Source organism: Dendrobates tinctorius, unplaced genomic scaffold (genome assembly GCF_039654945.1).
Source record: "Dendrobates tinctorius isolate UK_male_01 unplaced genomic scaffold, ASM3965494v1 ptg000021l, whole genome shotgun sequence".
NCBI lineage: Eukaryota > Metazoa > Chordata > Amphibia > Anura > Dendrobatidae > Dendrobates > Dendrobates tinctorius.
The window spans coordinates 17,094,228-17,117,914 of NW_027361689.1; the positions used below are offsets into that span (position 1 = coordinate 17,094,228).

The 23,687-nt window shown below is 48.6% G+C and overlaps 1 protein-coding gene across 1 annotated transcript in view; it reads right to left on the reverse strand.

Moving 5' to 3' along the window:
• NOL10 (nucleolar protein 10) overlaps positions 1 to 23,687 on the reverse strand; it is a 57,241-nt gene that overhangs the window by 23,721 nt on the left and 9,833 nt on the right. Inside the window, exons 11-13 of the mRNA XM_073568226.1 lie at positions 18,731 to 18,880; positions 17,470 to 17,536; positions 16,594 to 16,646 (exon numbers count right to left, since the gene is read on the reverse strand). Coding sequence (XP_073424327.1) covers positions 16,594 to 16,646; positions 17,470 to 17,536; positions 18,731 to 18,880 — 270 coding nt within the window. The remainder of the gene's footprint in view (positions 1 to 16,593; positions 16,647 to 17,469; positions 17,537 to 18,730; positions 18,881 to 23,687) is intronic.

Genomic DNA, 23,687 nt, shown 5'->3' on the forward strand with positions numbered 1-23,687 from the left:
CAATTCCAGGGAGGGAGAATTTCCAGCATTCCCCTGATGCCACTCACGCACTTTGCTGACGTTAGGCAGCTTAAACACAGGACACACAGTATCAGCCGCGCAAGCCCCTTCATGTCACAGCCATAATTATGTCAATGCAAAAGTCAAGATTAAAGGTATATCCTGTTGTGAACGTCCTCCGCCCCTCCAGCAACACATCCATAACTAATGGTTTAATTGCTTTTATTTCCCCTAATATTCACAGGCTTCTGACCGTGACCAGAAATAACTGGATCTGTCTGATCTGTAAAGTGCAAGCGGCGCAGGAGATTACCAGCTGACAAACACAAGTAAAAATTGCAAAAAAAAGAAAAAAAAAATCAGAAACATGGCCGTCTTGTCACAGACATCCTCTATTACTATGACAGCAGCTGAGCCACAATGTGAAAATATGGCCTACTGGCTGATCAAACATTAACCTGATGTTGGCCTGTCGACCAAGCGTGTCACTCATTTTGGAGTATATTTAACAGTCATCAAGTTGGTTAAAACATTTTCTGCTAAAATACGAGTTTTCTTTATGGTTTAGCAGGGCAGAGGTTTTACAGGTGGGAAAGTAGCCAAGTTTTCAGGGAGGGCAAATCACACAAGCTGCAGACAGGGAGGAAAGCATCCACAATGCAGTGGGAGGGTTGAATCTTAATGGGAAGGACAAAACCAACGAGAGAAATGTTTAAAACTAGTTGTAAGTTTCAACCTGCATTGCAGGATTATCTCAGGCAGCAATACAGTCTGTGGTCACAGCTAATATTTCTGCTTGCCAAGTACTAGATCTCAAACCTAAAAGGGTTATTCTCAATTTGTCTTTTGAGCAGCTCGCAACTAGTCTCCTAAATTGTAATTGCTCTGTATTAGCAGAGCTAGTAAAGCTCCGCAGAAGTTCTGCTGTAACACTTTCAGTTATTTGTGGTTTCTTCTGGAGGGTGCACACTGATATCACTAGATTTAGAAACAGATAAAACAGGATTTTTGGGTTGCTTACCGTAAAATCTGTTTCTCGTAGCCTTCATTGGGGGACACAGAGACCATGGGTGTATGCTGCTGCCACTAGGAGGCTGACACTATGCACAAAAAAAAGGTTAGCTCCTCCTCCGCAGTGTACACCCCACCGACCAGCAGGGAATTCCTCAGTTAGTGAGAAAGCAGTAGGAGAAGTAACAGAATAGATTGAAAACAGAACAATCAACTCAACTGTAACCAATCAACCAAAGAAAGAACAGGAGTTGTATAACATGGGAGGGTGCTGTGTCCCCCAATGAAGGCTACGAGAAACAGATTTTACGGTAAGCAACCCAAAAATCCTGTTTTCTCGGTCGCCTTATTGGGGGACACAGAGACCATGGGACATCCCAAAGAAGTCCCTGGGGTGGGAAAACAAACTTCCATCAGGCCAGCGGACTCACCACCGCAGCCTGCAGAATCCTTCTACCTAGGCTGGCATCCGCCGAAGCGTAGGTGTGGACTTAGTAGAATTTCACAAACATGTGAACCGAAGACAAGGTTGCAGCTTTGCAAAGCTGCAGCGCGGAAGCTCTGTGGCGTACCGCCTAGGAGGCACCCACTGCCTGGATAGAGTGCGCTGTGATCCCTGGAGGAGCCACTCGATGCTTAACCCGATAGGCCTCCAAAATTGCCGATCTGATCCAGCGAGCAATAGTGGCCTTTGAAGCTGGGTGACCTTTCCGCGCCCCATCTGGAATGATGAAAAGACTGTCTTTCGCAAGGAAGTCGTCCTAGCTGGATAGAATCTCATCGCCCTTACCAGATCCAGCTTGTTCAAGGACCGCTCCCGAGGATGAGTTGGACTCGGACAGAAGGACGGCAGAACAATATCCTCATTGAGGTGAAAAGAGGACACCACCTTCGGAAGGAAAGAGGGCGGAAGCCGCAGAACTACCTTATCCTGGTGAAGTACCAAAAAAGGAGAGCGGCAAGAAAGAGCCGCCAATTCCGACACGCGCCGGATGGAAGTGATGGCCACCAGAAAAGCTACCTTCCAAGAAAGGAGAGAAAGGGAAACATCCCTGAGAGGTTCAAAAGGAGGACCTTGCAGAACCTCAAGAACCAGATTAAGATCCCATGGATCCACGGGCGCTCGGTACGGAGGAGCCGTGTGAGCCATGCGCTGAAGAAAGGTTTTGACCTGAGGGCGGGAGGCCAACGTCTTCTGAAATATAATGAACAGCGCCAAAACTTGACCCTTCAAATAACTGAGGGCAAGCCCCGCATCCAGCCCTGCCTGAAGAAACGCCAGAACAGAAGGGAGCGAAACACACATGGGCGCGATGACATTGGCCTCACACCAAGTGAAATAGGTCTTCCAAGTACAGTAATAAACTCTGGAAGATGATGGCTTTCTGGCTCGGATCATGGTATGAATTACTTGATCGGAGAATCCTGCCCGTTTCAAAACCTCGGTCTCAACAGCCACGCCATTAAAGTGAGCGGCCGAGGACTGGGGTGGCAAATCGTGCCTTGAGACAGCAGATCTGCCCTGTCTGGAAGCTTCCAGGGGGTGTCCGCGAGAAGGTTGACAATGTCCGCGAACCAAGACCTTCTGGGCCAATTCGGCGATGAAAATGACTGGAATTCCTTCTGCTTTGATCTTCAACAGCTTGGGAAGAAGAGGCAGGGGAGGGAACAGATAGGGAGTTCGAACTGCGACCAAGGAACGGCCAGAGCGTCGGCGCCCACTGCCAGAGGGTCTCGAGACCTGGAACCAAACTGTGGGACTTTCCTGTTGAGGCGAGACACCAGCAGGTCTACATCCGGGGTTCCCCATCGACGGCAAAGCAGATGAAACACCTCCAGATGTAGGGACCACTCTCCCGCCGTGAGACCCACGCGGCTGAGAAAATCGGCGGCCCAGTTGTCTACACCGGGAACGTGTACCGCGGAAATTGTCGGAACGGAAATCTCTGCCCAATGAAGAATCTTGGACACTTCTGCCAGGGCTGAGACACTCCGTGTCCCTCCTTGGCGGTTGAGATATGCCACCGCTGTAGCATTGTCTATCTGAATCCGGACAGGCAGGCCCCTGAGGAGCCTCTCCCAGTGGACGGGAGCCAGATGGATCGCTCGTATCTCTAGGACGTTGATCTACAGAGCTAATTCCCGAGTCGACCATCGACCCTGAACAGTGTGATTGTGGAACACTGCACCCCAGCCGAGGAGGCTGGCATCCGTTGTTACAATCTGCCAGTGAATGGGAAGAAAAGACCGACCCAAGAGGATGAGAGGTGACGTCAACCACCAGTTGAGTGACCGCTTGACCCGGTATGAAAGTCGAAATGGGTGATCCAGGGAAAGGACAGACCTGTTCCCCCGAGACAGGATGGCGTGTTGGAGAGGTCTGGAGTGAAATTGGGCAAAGGGAACTGCCTTTGTCGCCACCACCATCTTTCCCAGGACTTTCATGATTGTTCGGAGAGATGGAAGTCGTATGATCTGCAACAATCGTACATCCCGCTGCAGAGAGCCAATTTTCTCTTGTGGGAGAAAAACCCTCGATCGCCGAGTGTCGAACAATAGACCCAGAAACACAAGACATTGTGTCGGGACAAGACAGGGCTTCTTCCTGTAGACGAGCCACCCTAAATTGGACAGGGTGTCGAGGACGATGGTAAGACTTTGGCGAGCTTGATGAAAGGATGGAGCTTTGATCAGAATGTCGTCGAGGTACGGAAAGAGAAGGAGACCTCTGATTCTCAACGAGGCCATCAACGCCGCCATGATCTTTGTGAATACTCTGGGTGCGGTGGCGAGACCGAACGGCAGTGCAACGAACTGGTAATGTTGCTGGCGAATCGCGCAACGCAGGAACTTATGATGCCCGGAGAATATGGGAACATGTAGATAGGCATCTTGAATGTCTATTGAACACATGAACTCCTGCATCTCCATGGAAGCGATTACCGACCGAAGAGACTCCATTCGGAAGTGACGCAGACGGACTCTCTAGTTGAGTAACTTGAGGCCCAAGATGGGCGAACTGTCCAGCCTTCTTTCGGTACCACAAACAGGTTTGAATAAAATCCTGTGAAACATTCTGATTCGGGAACGGGCACAATCACTCCGTAATTGAGGAGAAAAGCGATGGACGCAAAGAACCCCAGAACTAAGGCAGGATCCTTTGGAGGTCAGGACTCGAAAAAACGATCCCGAGGACGAGAATCTAACTATCTTGTATCCTGATGATTCAACTTCCCTGACCCAAGTGTCCTCTACTGAGGCAAGCCAGACGTCTCTGAAGAAAAGGAGTCGACCTCCTAATTGGGAAGGACCCCCGGGGGTCCGTTGATAGACATGCTGATGTGGACCGTCCAGATCTGGACCTGGAGGATCTGACCTGGGAGGAGTGAGATCGCCAGGAAGGAGTGGGTCTGAAAGGCACCTTCTTCCTACCTGGCATGCCTGCGGTCTCTGTTGGTTAGAGAAGTTCTCTGCCGTATTGAAGCGGCGGAAAGACCGAAAGGGCCGAGACTGACGTCTTAGCGGAGGTCTGCGAGGCTTGGACTGAGGGAGGAGGGAACTCGTGCCCCCAGTGGCGTCCTTAATAATCTGGTCCAGCTGGAATCGGAAGAGACGTGCTCCCTGAAAAGGCAGATTGGTAAGGGACTTTCTTGAAGAGAAATCCGCCTGCCAAGCTTTGCGCCAAATTGTACGTCGGACTGCCACCATGTTGCTTGATGCCTGAACTGCGCAGGACGCGGCATCCAAGGAGGCAGAGAGTAGATAATCCCCTGCATGGGAGATCTGGTTGGCCTGATCAGCCAAATGCCCTGGTTGGGCCTTATCTAGGATGCCCTTGCGGAGATCCTCTGCCCAAGTGGCTATGGCCTTCGCTACCCAAGTGAAGTGAAGGCTGGGCTTAGCACCGCTGCAGCTACTTCAAATGCTGACTTTGCTAAAGATTCTATAATTCTATCATTAGAATCTTGTAACGACGCCACACCTGAAATCGGGAGGACCGTGTTGTTAGAAAGTCTGGACACGGGTGCGTCTACCGAGGGGGAAGCAGACCAGTTATCGGTGAGCTCTTTGGCAAACGGATACAGCACGCCGAGGCGCTTCCCTCTTTGAAAGCGCCTGGTCGGATTTTCTCTTTCCTTGCCAAACTCAGAGTGGGAGGCGAAGACCCTGGAAGGTGTTTCTGCCCGTCTGAACAAAACCTCCTGATCTGAGGATTTCGCAGGGGAGTCTGAGATTTCGAAGGTGTGGTGAATCGCAGCAATGAGGTTCTGTACTGTAACCTTCATGTCCGCGTCCTGGTCCGAATCCAGCTCTAAAAACGCTTCACCTGACTCTGGTGAGGAGGCACGGGAGGGCGACTGCTGGGAAGGACTATGTGGGGATGTGAGGCCAGGAGAGGATTCCGGCCGGAGATCCTGCCTGGGTCTTTTGCGGCTTCTGCTGGCTGGCTCAGATGGAATGTCTTGCGACCTGCTGGACCCTGCAGAAGTGTCCAGGGGCAACCTATCAAGAACGGCCACTAGGGACTGAGACACTCTGCTGAGGTCTGCCACAGATTGTGAAAGAGACGAGGCCCAGCCAGGGATGGGGAATTCGCTTTCACGTGGCACAATAGATGGCTCCTGAACGGGGTTAGGGTTTGCGATTGCAAGAGGGGCATGCGACGAACTGGACTAGAGTGCCCGTGGGGGCCGACGGCCGGCTACACTCAGACTTAGAGTTAGACATAAAGAAGGAACAGAAGGACCCTGAAGAAGAGCCGGAAGGTTGGGGGACAGAAAGGCAGAGGAGGGTGTCAGTCTGCAGTAGCAGAACTACTCACGGTCCGGTGTCCCCCAAAGCGCTGTACCAGGCTTGTGAGAATTGCAGGACCCCAGCAGGGGATAGCTGACATCCGTCTATCGTCTCCGGCTGACAGGCTGCAAAGATGGCGGCAGCCTGAGGTGGAGGAAAAAACGTGGTTCAGGAGGTCCAAGAAGAAGGGCGGAGTTAGCCAACTGAACAAAAGGAAACCGTCCCCCATACCCAGCCACAGGCCAAGAGGCGGTGGGAGGGCCTAGGAACGGGCGGGAGCGCAGCCGGCCTATGAGTGGGCGGGGGGCGTGGCCGCGACGGGCGCGAAGGCCTAAAATGAAGCCGGGGACTAAATTAGAGACGGCGGCCGCCTGTCAGCAATGGGCGGCGCGGAAGTGCCGCAACGCTGCAGCGGCCACACACAAGGAAGATGCCGCCAGAACCGCGCCAGAAGATGAATCCACCGATGAATACAGGCGGGGGGAGACAAGGCCCGCACCGCAGTCGGGGCCTAGGTGAAATGCGGCGACCGTCGGAAGGCGCGGGCCGCATCCTGCAGCGCTGCCTTGGTGCCGCTCCAATGTATCCTTGCGGTGGTTTGCTCAATGCGCCGCTCCTCTGCTCCAATAAAGGTACCTTCTTTATCCAACGCTGTCTGTTAATCTTTCCCGTGTCTGCGCCTCTTCCGACCGACAGGCTCTGGTGGGCGAGTGGGTGGGAGGCGTTTGGCAAGGACCATCCGTCGCTGGCGCGCATCTGCGCTGAGTTACTGGTCCGCATGGAGAGCTATGAGGATACGGAGTGGCAGTACATGCCGTACTCATAGTCTCTTTGTGGGAGTACAGTTGTGACTCTTCACACTGTATCCCTCCGGAAACCTGAAAAGGAACGACGCACATCGAGGTAGATATGGGTCTAAAGAAAGACCCGTGTCCACCTCCTACTGACACTAAGCTAAACTGAGGAATTCCCTGCTGGTCGGTGGGGTGTACACTGCGGAGGAGGAGCTAACCCTTTTTTGTGCATAGTGTCAGCCTCCTAGTGGCAGCAGCATACACCCATGGTCTCTGTGTCCCCCAATAAGGCGACCGAGAAAAGAGCATTTGGACAAGCACACTGCTCTGGACAGTGTGAGCCCTGATTATGAGACCTGCTCTAGGGGCAGCGAATGGTGTGGGCTTGTGATTGTGCTAAATTTATAGCAGCTGGTCAGGAGCTGAGAGTAGCTAACTGCTGTAAAGAAATCAACAGGCTGGAGAGAGGTGGCTTGTATCTTAGGAGTTAACCCTTCTCCTGTAATGTAACACTACTGCACACACAGGCTCTGGACAGGCACCAGTGGCCGAAACCAGCTGTACAGTATGGAAGATTAAAGCGCTCCCAGCAGGAGAATAGCATTGTATAGAAAAGGCAAGTCAATTGCAAACTTGCCTACTTCCATACTGTCTAATCAAAGCAATTTAATAACTTGAGAATACTCATTTAAAGAGTGACCAACTTTTTTTTTTTTTTACATTTCAAGAATTATCTCCAGCATGGAATGTTATGAAACATGGGATCCCCAATTTCTCTTTTTAACTTGCATCTCCATGTCTCAAAGAATTACTAAACATTTCATTTTTTGAAATATTTTTTTTTCTTCAAGCATAGAAAGTTCTGAAACTTTGCAAATCGCTTGATTATGGTAATTTTTCTTCACACCTGTAAAAATAAGTGGCTTCCAACCCTTACTTTTCCCCAGTCTATTTGCCTGCCTTAGGCCGGTTTCACACTAGCGCATTTTCAACGCGCGCACGGCCGGGGGTAGCTCCGCCCCCGATCCGGCTCTCTGCCCGGCGTGCCCGCCCCTTCCTTGTAGCGCCGCCTCCTAGCGGACAGCGGCGCCTGCGATCGGCGCACCCTATCTTTAGCATAGGGTGCGCCGATCGTGCGCAGGCCGTGCGCTAGTTGCGCTTTGACCTGCGCTGTGCACTCTTGACGGTGCGCCGTGCGCGCCAAAATCAAACTTTTCGGATTTTGGCGCGCACGGCGCACCGTCAAAAGTGCGCAGCGCAGGTCAAAGCGCAACTAGCGCACGGCCTGCGCACGATCGGCGCACCCTATGCTAAAGATAGGGTGCGCCGATCGCAGGCGCCGCTGTCCGCTAGGAGGCGGCGCTACAAGGAAGGGGCGGGCACGCCGGGCAGAGAGCCGGATCGGGGGCGGAGCTACCCCCGGCCGTGCGCGCGTTGAAAATGCGCTAGTGTGAAACCGGCCTTAATCACAGAACATGCTCATTTGGAGTACAGATGATGGCAGTGAAAGCGTCAGCCAAGTACCTGTATCACTATGTTCTCTGGGGATAAGCTGCTGCATGAGATTGGTCTGAAAAAACACACTCAGTCAAATGGTCAGCTCGTGTTTCCGAGTGTTGTACTTATCAGAATAGTCTCCTATACCAGCTTATCCACAGAGTTAGTGAGACAGTTGCTGAGTTGATCCATCACTGCTATCATCTGTACTCCTAATGAGTACATTTTGATATCCGTGCAGCTGAAGACAAGGCAAATAGACCAGGGAAAAGCAGGGGTATGGAAGACAGATTTTTTTATTCTACAGTAATGAAGACAAATCCTATAATAGAGAGATTTGCAAACCCTACCACAAAATAAAAGTCATAAAGAGAAGCGTCCTCCTACTCGTCAGAGCAGAATCAGAGCAGGAGATTCCCTCCATCAGCGATCTACACAGTACATGACATAACAGAAGCTTAACTGAACTTAAAGATACGTCGGGTTTTTATTTTTAAATTATGTTTTTTCGGAGATTTGCAACGATTCCCATTTTGACAGCTTCAATTTGGATATATATATATATATATGTTTCACAAAACAGCCAAAAGGAATGTGACAATGAAATAAATTTGTGCCAATGCTGAAAAAGGTCACCTTCTTTGCAAAGTGGGGAGGAGGTTGTTTGCAGACAGAACATATGTCAGTCTACAGCAGACCCCAGGCTGTATAATTGGATACCGCGCAGTAATCCTAGAGCTGAAGATCTGCATCTATTGGATTTGGCCCAGACGTTGGCCGGCACCTTTATTCTGCAGAACGCCTGCCCTCTACATTGCGTGTCTATTTTTTGCATGGCTTTGTTCTTAAGGAGCTAAATTCAGCGGTATCGTAATGAGGAGCACATAAGACATTGCATGCTGTGGCGGTAGGATGTGGGTACGGCTGGGCTCTCATTTTCCAACCACAAGACAATTATATATGCGTCAAAGTGCATGAGAGGAGGGTGGTTCCTATACACTTGTTAGGTGCTTCTCTTATATACAAAGTAATGTGCTCCATATTTTAGTATATGGCTCAGCCTCACTGAATGACCGCTATCTTTACATATGGGGGCGGATTTAATAATACCACACACTAATCAGACACTGCATACTTGGTCCAGGCCATCGCAAACTGCAGCAGAGTGGAACAGCTCCTTCCCTTTGTACTATTAGGTAATGAAGTGGGCGCAAGAGTAAGGAGGAGGCCAAGAAGCAAACACCGTTCCACGAAGGGCAGGAGTTGGCTGTGTTTTACAGCCACACCTTCTAATAGCAGCATTCAAGTGATGCAATCCTGATAGGTTATTCTTCTGTGCCATCCCAAAAAAATAATTAAGGCCTCTTTCACACTTGAGTCATTTGACATCAGTTGGAGAGAGAGAGCGCGCGAGAGAAAGAGAGCGCGAGAGAAAGAGAGCGCGAGAGAAAGAGAGCGCGAGAGAAAGAGAGCGCGAGAGAAAGAGAGCGCGAGAGAAAGAGAGCGCGAGAGAAAGAGAGCGCGAGAGAAAGAGAGCGCGAGAGAAAGAGAGCGCGAGAGAAAGAGAGCGCGAGAGAAAGAGAGCGCGAGAGAAAGAGAGCGCGAGAGAGAAAGAGCGCGAGAGAGAAAGAGCGCGAGAGAGAAAGAGCGCGCGAGAGAAAGAGCGCGCGAGAGAAAGAGCGCGCGAGAGAAAGAGCGCGCGAGAGAAAGAGCGCGCGAGAGAAAGAGCGCGCGAGAGAAAGAGCGCGCGAGAGAAAGAGCGCGCGAGAAAGAGACGTGTGTGTGACTGATTTTTTTTTTCCCTTTTCCAGAACAGCTTTTAGGGTTAAAACTGCATGAATGGTAAAATGTTCTGGGAATGCTCAGTCTAAAATAGCGGGTCCGACACTGAAAAAAAAAAACGTTCCTTTGTCCGTCTACTGAAGACGGCGGACGCTTACATTCCAACAGATCCATAAAAAACGGATGCAACGGCCGACCATCCGTCACAATCCGCCGCTAATATAAATCTATGGGAAAAGAACGGATTCCGACAGAAAAAAAAAGGGATCCGTTTTTTTTCGAAGAAGGGCGGATTTCGACTGACAGCAAAAGACTGAAGTGTTAAAGAGGCCTAAGATCCCACAGGTCCACACGAAACAAAACAATTTTTGTAAAGAAAAATAAAAACAAAAAAAAAAAAAAGCACTAAAGTGTTTGGTATCACAGTAATCGTACTGGGCTGAAGAATCATGTTGTCAGGTCATTTTTACCACAATGAATGCTGTAAAGAACCCCTTTTTCTACCATTTTGCCGCACTTGGAATTTGTTTTCAAAGTTTTTCAACACATTTTGTGGTAACGTGAATGAGGTCATGCAAAACTGCAGCTTGCCTTCCAAAACATCGAAGTCTTCATACAACTATCTTGACGGGAAAAAAGTTATGGCTCTTGGAAGAAGGGGGGAGAAAACGAAAGCATAATATCTGAAATTGGCAGAATTTTTAAAGGGAATCTGTCACCCTTTTTTTTTTTTTTACTATCAGCTGCCGGCATTGACATCAGGGGCTTATCTACAGCATTCTGCAATGCTGTAGAAAAGCCCCCGATGTAACCTGAAAGATGAAAAACACGTTAGATTATACTCACCGGAGGGGTGGTCCGGTCCGATGGGTGCCGCAGTCCCGTCCGGCGCCTCCCATCTTCATATGATGCCATCCTCTTCTTCCCTTCCTGTAGTGGCTCCGGCACAGGCACACCGCTCTACCCTGTTGAGGGCAGAGCTTTGAATATGGCAGTGCGCAGTCGCCAGACCTCTCCTGACGCCTGCGCACTGCAGTATTCTGCTCTGCCGTTAACAGGGCAGAGCAGTGCGCCTGCGCTGGAGCCACTACAAGAAGGGAAGAAGAGGACGGCATCATATGAAGATGGGAGGCGTCGGACCGTGACACCCATCGGACTGGACCACCCCCTCCAGTGAGTATAATCTAACTTTTTTCTTATCTTTCAGGTTTCATCGGGGGGGGGGGGGGGGGGGGGGGGGAGGGGGGGAGGTTCTTATCTACAGCATTACAGAATGCTGTAGATAAGCCCCTGATGTCAATGCCGGCAGCTGAAAGGCCAAAAAAAAAAAAAAAAAAAAAAAAAAAAAAGGGTGACAGATTCCTTTTAAGGGTCTGATAAAATCCAGCGCTAGTTAGAGAAAAGCCTAAGCCTGAGAGAAGCAAGTCTGATAATGCAGCTGCCCCTCTGCAGAGGCCGCCTTGTCAACGGCAGATGGGCACATGCACTTTGATCAAACCGCTGTAATGCGGCTCAATGCTCCTTCACTGTCCACACGAGCAGCGGTTGTGCATGTTTAGAAGCCGGAGCACAGAATTCACAGCGACCGGCACATTTAGCTCATTCTGTTAGGAGGCGCCTGTTGGGACAGTCAGTGATTGCATCTCCCTCACCCAGTTCTCAGAATCCGGAGTGGTTGATCCACCCAATCAGGCCGTAAAATATCAGTTGCTTCCATATCACATGTTTGGTGCAAAACTTTATGGTTTTTACAGAGGGGTGTGGCAAATTAGATTCTCTGGGGGCATGTCTTCAGCCAGAATTACCCCTTGAGTCACACCCCCTTAGCAAAGAAAAAAAAAGCACAAAATAAAAAGGCCCATATCTCTGAAGCCGTAGGGCAGATTTTTTTTTTTTTTTTTTTAAATTTCAAATGGAATACGCAGGGAAGCAGCGTGAAAGGAAAGGAGAGCAAAAATCACCACCTCTGACCTGGTGACAGGTCCTCTTTAACCCCTTCATGACCCGGCCATTTTTTGCAATTCTGACCAGTGTCCTTTTGAGGTAATAACTCTGGAACGCTTCAACGCATCCTAGCAATTCTGAGCTTGTTTTTTAGTGACATATTGGGCTTCATGTTAGTGGTAAATTTAGGTTGATAATTTTTGCTTTTGTGAAAAAAATCAGAAATTTGGCAAAAATTTTGAAAATTTCACAATTTTTAAATTTTGAATTTTTATTCTGTTAAACCAGAGAGTTATGGGACCCAAAATAGTTACTAAATAACATTTCCCACATGTCTACTTTACATCAGCACAATTTTGGAAACAAAATTTTGTTTTGTTAGGAAGTTATACGGGTTAAAAGTTGACCATCGATTTCTCATTTTTACAACAAAATTTACAAAACCATTTTTTTAGGGATCACCTCACATTTGAAGTCAGTTTGAGGGGTCTATATGGCAGAAAATACCCAAAAGTTACACCATTCTAAAAACTGCACCTCTCAAGGTGCTCAAAACTACATTCAAGAAGATTATTAACCCTTCAGGTGCTTCACAGGAACTAAAGCAACGTGGAAGGAAAAAATGGACATTTTAATTTTCCGAACAAAAATTTTCTTTTATCATCAATTTTTTCATTTTCACATGGGTAACAGGATAAAATGGATCATAAAATTTGTTGGGCAATTTCTCCTGAGTACACCGATACCTCATATGTGGTCATATGTCACGTTTGGAGAGCCCCTGATGTGTCTAAACATTGGAGCTCCCCCACAAGTGACCCCATTTTGGAAACTAGACCCCCCAAGGAACTTATCTAGATGCATAGTGATCACTCTGAACCCTCAGGTACTTCACAAATTGATCCGTAAAAAAAAAAAAATTTTTTTTTTTTTTTTCCACAAAAATTTTCTTTTAGCCTCAATTTTTTCATTTTCATATGGGCAACAGGATAAAATGGATCCCAAAATGTATTGAGCAATTTCTCCTGAGTACACCGATACCTCATATGTGGTCATAAACCACTGTTTGGGCGCACGGCAGGGTCCGGAAGGGAAGGAGCACCTTATGACTTTTTGAATGGAAAATTAGCTCCAATCGTTGTCGGACACCATGTTGCGTTTGGAGACCCCTGTGTGCCTAGACAGTGAAAACCCCCCACAAGTGACCCCATTTTGGAAACTAGACCCCTTATGGAACTTATCTAGATGTGTAGTGAGCACTTTGAACCCCTAAGTGCTTTACAAAAGTTTATAACACAGAGCAGTGAAAATAAAAAAATCATTTTTTTTCCTCAAAAATGATTTTTTAGCACGCTATTTTTTTTATTTTCACATGGCTAACAGGAGAAATTGGACCACGAAAGTTGTTGTCCAGTTTGCCCTGAGTACGCTGGTACCCCATATGTGGGGAGGAACCACTGTTTGGGCGCACGGCAGGGCTCAGAAGGGAAGGAGCGCCATTTGACTTTTTGAAAGGAAAATTAGCTCCAATCGTTAGTGGACACCATGTCGTGTTTGGAGAGCCCCTGTGCGCCTAAACTTTGGAGCTCCCCCACAAATAACCCCATTTTGGAAACTAGACCCCCTAAAGAACTTATCTAGATGCATAGTGAGCACTTTGAACCCCCAGGTGCTTCACAGAAGTTTATAAAGCAGAGCCGTGAAAATAAAAAATTTTTTTCCCCTCAAAAAATTATTTTTTAGTCCACAATTTTTTATTTTCACAAGGGTAAGAGGAGAAATTGGACCCCAAAAGTTGTTGTCCAATTTGTCCTGAGTACACTGGTACCCCATATGTGGCGGGGAACCATTGTTTGGGCACACGTCAGGGCTCGGAATGGAAGTAGTGACATTTTGAAATGCAGACTTTGATGGAATGGTCTGCGGTCGTCGTTACGTTTGCAGAGCCCCTGATGTGCCTAAACAGTAGAAACCCCCCACAAGTGACCCCATTTTGGAAACAAGACCCCCTAAGGAACTTATCTAGATGTCTGGTGAGCATTTTGAACCCCAAGTTTATAATGCAGAGACGTGAAAATAAAAAAATCATTTCAATTTCCGCAAAAATAATTTTTTAGCCCCCAATTTTTTATTTTCCCAAGGGTAAAAGGAGAAATTAGACCCCCAACTTGTTGTGCAATTTGTTCTGAGCACGCTGATACCCCATATGTTGGGGTAAACCACTGTTTGGGCACACGTCGGGGCTTGGAAGAGAGAGCACCGTTTGACTTTTTGAACACAAAGTTGGCTGGAATCAATGGTGGCACCATGTCGCGTTTGGAGACCCCCTGATGAGCCTAAACAATTCTAACCCCAACACACCCCTAACCCTAATTCCAACCCTAACCCTAACTCCAACCCTAACCCTAACTCCATCCTAGCCCTAACCCTAGCTTTAATCCTAGCCCTAACCCTAATGGAAAAATAAAAATAAAAATATTTTCTTTATTTTATATGTGCCTACCTATGGGGGTGATAGAGGGGGGGGGGGGGGGGGGTTATTTACTTTTTATTTCATTTTGATCACTGTGAGAGTGATCAAAATGAATGAATCGAATCTGCAGCCGGCAGATTCGGGCGTGCGCACTGCGCATGCGCCCGCCATTTTCCAAGATGGCGGCGCCCATGATCTGGGACCGCGGTACACCGGGAGCGACAGCGGCACTCGATCGCCCCCACCAGCCGGTGTGTGGGGAAGTCAGGTAACTTCCTCCAGCCTTTCAGTGACCCCGGTCACCCGACCCGCAGGGGGGCTATAAAGTCATGACACCACATAGGCGTCACTGGTCATAATGGCACAGGTTTTCATGACGCCCATGTGGCGTCATTGGTCGGGAAGGGGTTAAATGGGTACATTTTTAACTGAAACATTCAAAGCATATTGTGTTTCCAGAAAAGTGGGCAACTTAGGTCGTCCTGCATACACGGCTCTTCTGGGAAGCTACAGTGGCTTGCAAAAGTATTCAACTCTCTTAGCATTTTTTTTTTTTGCGTTTGTGTTTTGCTTCCTCACAACCTGGAACCTTTTTTTTTTAGGGTTTCCATCAGCTCATGTAAAGAACATGTCTACAACGTGAACATTTGGTTTCTTTTTATTGTGAAGTAAACAAATAGGATAAAATAACTGAAAGCTTCACTGTGCAGAACTCTTCACCCTCCCTAAAGTCAGTACTTTGCAGAGCCTCCTTTTGCGGCACGTCTAGCTGAAAGGCGCTTTGGATAAGTCTCTATGAGCTTTCCACATCTTGCCACTGGGATTATTGCCCATTCCTTAAGGCAAAACTGCTCCAGCTCCTTCAAGATAGATAGTGACTTATGAAGGTAATTGCTTTCACCAGAAATTTTTTGAGGAGCTTTATAGCAATAGGCATGAAAACATATGCACGTGCCAATTCTTTGTTATTTGATCCCATTATCTTAATTTATGCCTTTATTTTTCTCACTTCACTTTACCATCTTTGACTATATAATGCTGATGAAATCACAGACAAATCGGATTACAAAAAAAATTTAACCAAAGGATGTATATAACAAAATTGGTAAAAAGCCAAGGGGGTGAATAATTTCACAAGCCACAGTAAGAGGCACCATGCTCAGATACTTTCTGGGGTCCAGAGTACACAATCTCCCCAGTTACGCTGTGATGAGCAGGAAGGTTTCTGTGCATTATTGGGCAGCTGTTTGACACCAATCTCTCCTTCACATCCCATATACAATCTCTTGCCCACTCTTGCCGCTTACACCTAACGAACATCTCCAGAATCCGCCCTTTTCTCACCATGGAAACAACAAAACCCCTCACTGTCGCCTAGTTCCACTCCCGCCTGGACTACTGCAACGCTCTATTAATTGGCCTCCCCACTACTCGACTATCCCCGCTCCAGTCCATACTTAATGCAGCAGCCAGGGTCATCCATCTAACTAATCGGTACTCGAACGTGTCCGCTCTTTGTCAGTCATTACACTGGCTGCCCATTCATTATAGGATCCAATTAAAAGTACTTGTTGTCACCCACAAAGCTCTCCACAGTGTGGCACCCCCCTACATCTCCTCCCTCATTTCTGTATCGGCCTAGCCGACTGCTGCGCTCTGCAAATGACTTTCGACTAACCTCTGCACTAATCCGCACCTCCAACTCCCGACTCCAAGACTTCTCCCACGCTGCGCCAATCCTCTGGAATGCTCTTCCCCAAGAAATTAGGACCATCCACAATTTGCAGTTTTAGGCGCTCCCTCAAAACACATCTGTTCAGAGCGGCTTATCACGTTCACTAATCACAGTCATTCAATGTGTAAGTGTGCGTGTGTAGCCCATTCAGTAACTATCTATCCCCCACTCCCTCAAGATGGCTGGACCTTCATTGTAAATACACCATTGTAAATACACACCTGCACTTTGTATCTCCCCCATGTCATTGTAGATTGTAAGCTCTCACGAGCAGGGTCCGTCTTATTTGGCTTTAATTACTGTATTGTTAACGTTGTTACTTATGACTTGTGTTTTGGAACTGTAAAGCGCTGCAGAATATGTTGGCGCTATATAAAGATTATTATTAGATTTACCACCCATGACGGATAACCACAGAAGAGGCTGTAATTTTGTACTGAGCCGCCATGAGGAAATAGCTGCCACTAATTGGTATGTGGCCAAACACCTGTATGTATCTGGGTCTGATAAATAAAGTGTCCATGTCACACAGCGCCCCAAAACACAGAACGGACTGAACCTACCGGAATATAATAGACGTTCATTTTAGGAGCTTCGTTGGCAGTGAACAGCATTCCTGGAGACAAAAAACAGAGAGCGGGAAAAAATGTTATCAGACACCTGGCAGCTGTGCGGGCACGGAGTCTACAGGCAGCCCGATAGCGGGGGTCATGGGAACCTCCGGCAGCACATCATTACTATCAGTGCTGACAGCAGGGAGTGAACAGAGAGGGGGAGATAGGACCCACAACATACCCGCTGTGATAAAACCTCATGTACTGACAGTCAGTTCTCAGACTCTGAAATACGGGCAGTGCAAGGATAGGAGGGGAATGATCACCAGAGAATGACCATTTGTATAAATCAGTCTCGTTTTGCTATATTTTTCCTATTGGAAGTAGCAGTCCTACAAATCAATGTCAACCCTGTAACAAGCCTTGCTACATGTCTTAGGGTAAGAAGCCAAAACAGACCCTCCATTTTCAGACACTGCTTCAGGGCTTTTTCCTCTCATCAGTACAAAGCAGGAGATCTGTTCTGTCTAAACGAGAGGCCTCTGACTGTGGGTCTAAGGAGGAACGTTTCACATTGCGAAGGGTCCAAGTCGACGGTGTGTCTGGTATATAATTGCTTAAGGAAGGGGCATGAATGATGCTTGCACCTCTAACGCCAGCACTGCCCAAATTATCTACATCATAGTTTCCCTAAAAATAGGGAAGTTACAATGTAAAGCTGACCCTGTTTTTGCAAGGAGCAGACATTGCCTTGCAGTAACATGTACTGGAGGACATAAGTGAGGGAGCACTGGTTCTAAGGGCTGATGGTGGGGATAGCGGTGGGGCTGGAGGCCGTATTAGGGGGTCACATCTTCTATACACACATGTAAAATGGGTTCTCACCTGAATTAGGATAAAGGCAAACATCATTGACATCGGCCTCGGGTTCAATAGAGGTAAGAACTTTTCCCTGTGGGGGAAAAAAAGAAAATTCAAACCTGGTGATTTAACAGTAAGAACGACTCCCTAGTGAGGAGATCCAGGTAGATGATGAGAACGGCCAGAGGGGGCGCCGCCGGCTGCACATTATGGGGCATCTGGAAGCATTTTCAGGCTGTACAATCCTGTTCTGAAATAATTGCAGAAAGTAAAATCCCATTCATTCCCGTAATCCCAGCAAGATCTGCTATAAAAGCAGAGCCCACGCCCCGGAGATGTGCGCTCATAACTGGTTTACTGCTGCAACCAGTGGAGAAGACGGGAAAGGCTGCCCATACATCGGGGAGCGGGCAAATGATCCAGATCTGGACACCACTACAGAGCACCATGATCACCCTGCACAAAGTTTTAACCCCGTCCCGACCAGGCAATTATCTGGGGTTTTTTTTTTGCACTTATCTATACTATATGCTGCAACACTACAGTATTGTCTTCACTGGAGCACTATTATAGCAGACCCCCTAGCTGCATTCTAACCTATAGGCACTGTGAGCGTGTCATGGCCGATGGGTTCCTGGAACGGCGCGCCACCTAGCTTACAAACTGTAATGCATTTAAAAGTGTTGTCCGGCGTTGGGGTGCATGTCTGCAGTCACTCTGAATCCTCACAGCGCTTCTCCGGTGCCGGCACAGGGAGTCATGTGACAGCAAGTACTCGATTTGTACACTTCCGACTAGACGTGTCCGGCCTCACTCAGTACACCTTCACTGAATGAGGCTGCGCTCGTCTAGTCGGTATGTTGACCACATGTATGCAAATCACATCCTTGCGGTCAGGCAACGGATGCTTCTGGAGCTGGAGAATCCTCATCACTCAGAGTAGTCAAAAGTCCGCAGTTGCAAAGAGTGACTGCAGACTTGTAGCCTACGGCTGGACACCCCCTCAGCAGTGGGCTATGTCTGAGTGTCTACCTCCTGTTGGCGTTCACTCCCAAAAAAAGTGCACAGCACAGCGTGCGTTATCTCTGTGAAGTCACCATTACATTCTATGGCACGTCGGCCCATGCATCTTGACCCGGTTTTGTGGGGGATTTCGGACGTATGCCCTGACGGGGACACAGGATGCAAAGAGAAAGCACCCTTAGGGTAAAGCATCGGGTCCAGGAGAATTCGGCTTACTGCGCTCAGCGATCCACCAGCACCACACACCCCTCTGTGCACTTACATTATCCTTGTTCCACATTTTGATGATTCTGGAATCAGAAGATATTATCAGCTCTAACGGATCGTGAAATTGGATGGATTTGATGGGGAGCCCGTACTGCTGATCCTTTACAATCAGGGGCCGGTTGGAGCGGAGATCGTACACCAGAACCTGCAGAAGGAGGCGGCGAAATTAAAATATCTGCACAGAAAACTAAGCAGCGCGACTGTGCCCAACACCCAGATAAAGGGGCACCCTGCGAGCACCAACTGATCGCTGGCCCGGCTTCAGCTTCCCCCAGTCACTCATGGGACTGTAGACCGGGGATTCTGCTGTACATCCATGTAAACCATTTATGGACCTTGGTTTTCTTTTTATGTTGCATTTTTTTCCTCCGCTGCTTCCAAGAGCATGCAATTACCACAACCCATGAATTCTGTCCCTCTTTACTTGAAGAGTCCCCCTTAATCAATGATAGTTGACACAAATTTTAAAAAGATTTTTTTTTTTTTTTTTTGGAGTTAAAAAAGATTTTTTTGCAGTTGATTTGCATGATATTTTTGTACAGGTTTACTTACAGGCTCTGTATCAATTTGGATATTGTCTGTGGCAATAATTCAGCTGAGAGGAGCTCAGAAAAGACAGATAAAAGAACTACAGACCATTAAAGAGGGTTGACTGACCGATTCTCAGTTAACTCCTTCTGCAGCTAGTCATATACAGCGTAAGGCTGGGGTCACACTTGCGAGAAACTCACACGAGTCTCGCGTATCAATACCCGGCACTGCTGCCGGCACTCGGGACCGGAGTGTGCGGCTGCATGTATTTCTATGCAGCTGAGCGCTCCGGTCCCAAGTGCCGGGTATTGATGTGAGAGACTCGCGCAAGTTTCTTGCAAGTCTGACCCTGGCCTAATACAGCGGATATAGAAGGCAAACTGTGCAAATGCTTTAATAAAACCAGTTGCAAAAAAGTGATTTTTATTGCTTGCTGCACCTACTCCCAGAAATACAGTTTATGAGTGCGTATGAATGAGCGAGCGAGAGTGCATGTGTGTATGCACGTGTGTGTGTATAACCTGTCAAAATAAGTTTGGCATCTCCATGAAACATACTGACCTGAAGAATAGAGTTTCTGGATCATTTTTACCATACAATGAACACCATTATAATAAAAAAAAAAAAAAAAAAAAAAGTTTTGTTTACTTTTTACATTTCACCACCCAATTGGATTTCTTTTCCTGACTTTCAGCCATTCATAACCACAGCTCATCCGGCAAACAAAAGAAAACCAAGTCCTTGTACGGCTATGTAAGGGGAAAAGTTATGGCTCTTGGTAGAAAATGAGTTAAAAAAAAATTTGGGGCATCGACCGACCTAAGCCCTTCCTTCCTTCGTTCCTTTATTGCTGTTCCCACCCTCGGGACTGCTTTGGATCGTCCCATGGTAATGTGTCCCCCAATGAAGCGATAAAGAAAGAGGGATTTTGGGTTCTTACCGTAAAATCTCTTTCTTGGAGCCTTCATTGGGAGACACAGATTACCATGGGTGTATGCTGCTGCTAGGAGGCTGACACTATGCAAAACAAAAAAACTTAGCTCCTCCCCGGCAGTATACACCCACCGACAGGCACCAAGTACCTCAGTTGGTGAGAAAGCAGTAGGAGAAGCAACCAAAAAAAAAAAAAACTCAACATATGTACCAACCCAACAAGGAACTCGAAAACCCAACACGGTACAACTTAAACAGGGAGGGTACTGTGTACCTCAATGAAGGCTCCAAGAAAGAGATTTTACGGTAAGAACCCAAAATCCCTCTTTTATCGCTTCATTGGGGGACACATTACCATGGGACGATCCAAAGCAGTCCCGAGGGTGGGAACAGCAATAAAGGAACGAAGGAAGGAAGGGCTTAGGTCGGTCGATGTGCTACCGCCGCCTGCAGAACCTTCCTACCAAACGCAGCATCAGACGAGGCCTGGGTATGAACCATGTAGAACCTCGCAAAGGTGTGCAAAGACGACCAGGTCGCGGCTCTGCAAAGTTGTAAGGCCAAAGCCTGGTGCCGCACAGCCCAAGAAGCCCCTACAGCCAGGGTGGAGTGGGCTCTCACTCCCGGAGGGGGCCGTTTTTCCTGAAGTCGGTAGGCTTCCAGAATGGTAGAACGAATCCAGCGAGCGATAGTGGATTTGGATGCCGGAAGCCCTGTCCGGCGACCTTCAGAGATGACAAGCAGGGAATCAGATTGGCGAAAAGAAGCGGTCCTGGCAGGGTAGACACGCAAGGCTCTCACTACATCCAGTTTGTGGAGCGACCTTTCCAGAGGATGAGCAGGCGCAGGACAAAACGAGGGAAGGACGATATCCTCGTTAATATGAAACGGGGAAACCACTTTTGGAAGGAGGCCAGGAACTGGCCTGAGCATGACCTTATCCTGGTGGAGGATTAGGTACAGGGAACGAAAGGATAAAGCCGCCAGCTCAAAAACTCTCCTGATGGATGTAATGGCGATTATAGGAAAGCCACCTTCCATGAGAGAAGGGACAGAGGAATGTCCTGGATAGGTTCGACTGGCGCCTTCTGGAGAGCGCCAAGAACGAGGTTGAGATCCCACGGATCTATCGGAGAATGATGAGGAGGAGCCACATGGGCGACTCCTTGGGGAAACGTCTTCACCTGCGGTAAGGAGGTCAGATCCTTCTGGAAGAGGATCATCAGAGCAGATACCTGGCCTTTGAGGGTACCGAGGGACAGGCCCGCATCCAAACCGGACTGGAGGAAGCCAAGTATGGATGGAATGGAGAACGACAATGGAAAAACATCGTTATCATCGCACCAACGGAAAAAAGCCTTCCAGTACCTATGATAAATGCGGGAGGAGGCTGGCTTCCTAGCTCTGATCATGGTCTGAATGACCCGGCTAGAAAACCCTGATTCTCTCAGAATCGCGGCCTCAACGGCCATGCCGTTAAACTCAGAGACTGAGAATTCTGGTGGTAAAGGGGGCCTTGCGAGAGATCTGGACTGTCTGGAAGCTTCCAGGGGACGTCCGCGAGCATGTTCACCAACTCCGCGTACCAAGGTCGTCTTGGCCAGTCTGGAGCCACCAGAATTACTGGGATGCCTTCTGACTTTATCTTCTTGACCACCCTTGGGATCAGGGCAAGGGGAGGAAACAGGTAAGGCAGTTGGAACTGGGACCACGGAATTACCAGGGCATCGCAACTGACGGCTAGAGGATCCCTGGACCTGGCTACAAAAAGAGGGACCTTGTTGTTCATCCGAGATGCCATGAGATCGACGTCCGGGATGCCCCAATGCTGGCATATCTGATTGAAGACTGTGGGGTGAAGTGACCATTCGCCTGACGCTAGACCCTGGCGACTCAGGAAATCGGCAGCCCAATTTTCCACCCCTGGAATGTGAACGGCGGAGATCGCCGGAACGTGACGCTCTGCCCAATGCAGTATCTTTGCCACTTCTGACATTACCTGCTGTGAGTACCGCCCTGATGGTTTATGTACGCCACGGCTGTGGCGTTGTCTGATTGAATGCGGACTGGTTTGCCTACGAGGAGAGGCTGCCAACAAAGTAGAGCAAGGAAGATTGCTCCGATTTCCAGTAGGTTGATGGGAAGCAGAGTCTCCTGGGCGCTCCAGTGCCCTTGGGCCGTTTTCCGGTGGAAAACTGCCCCCCATCCTAGGAGACTGGCATCGGTGGTGATGACTCGCCACTGAGGCGGAAGAAAGGACCTTCCCTGCAGAACTGATGCCGGCAATGTCCACCAAGTCAGCGATTGTCTTACTGTGAGCGGAAGAATGGGACAGTCCAAAGAAAACGAAGTCTTGTCCCAGACTGAAAGGAGGAATAGCTGGAGAGAGCGAGTGTGAAATTGTGCGAAAGGCACTGCTTCCATGGAAGCTATCATCTTCCCCAGGACCCTCATGCAGGACCAAAGGGGAATTGTCCTTGAGCGTTTTAGGGATCCCCTTGCAAAGGGCTGAAAATTTGTCTTTCGGTAGAAACACCCAAGCTAGATCCGTGTCGAATTCCATGCCCAAAAAGGTCAGACGCTGGGTAGGGTGCAGGATGGACTTCTCTTTGTTGACTATCCATCCGAGGCGGCCGAGAGCATCCAGGGTTATCTGAAGACTTTGAAGACAGTCTTGGCGGGACGAGCCCTTGATCAGGAGATCGTCCAGATAAGGGATGATGAGAATCCCCCTGGATCGAAGGATGGCCATGACTGTTGCCATCACCTTCGTAAAGACACGGGGAGCGGAGGCCAGGCCGCAATGAAGGGCCGTGAACGGATAGTGATTGCCCTGAATCGCAAAGCGGAGATATCTCTGATGTTGCAGACAAATAGGGATGTGGAGGTAGGCATCCTGTATGTCCACAGAGCAGAGGAACTCTCAGGGTTCCATCGAGGCTATTACCGAGCGCAGGGACTCCACCTTGAAGTGGAGAACCCTCACGTGGCGGTTGAGCAACTTGAGGTCCAAGATTGGACGAAGAGAGCCGTCTTTTTTCGGGACTACGAAGAGATTTGAGTAGAACCCTGAAAACCGTTCGTTTGAAGGAACGGGAACGATAACGGGGGGAGAAAATTCGATCTTGTATCCGGAAGTGATGATTTCCCTGACCCAAGCGTCGTCGACAACAGACAGCCACGCGTCCTTGAAAGAGGAAAGTCTGCCTCCCACCCTGGAAGAATGTCCAGGTGGGGGGTGATCCGTCACTTAGAGGAAAATCTGCCGGACCGGGAGCCTGAAGGCCTGGAGGGCTGACCTCTTGACCTCCAGCAGGGAGCGGGTTTATATGATGTTTCCTCCGGTCTCTGGAAGCGAAGGGCCGGTCCTGCTGGGATGAACCTTCTGTGGAAGCGAAGGGGCGAAAGGATATAAACGGCCTTTCTGTTGAAAAACCTTCTAGGCCGGGACTGAGGAAGGGAGGTACTTTTACCACCAGTGGCATCCG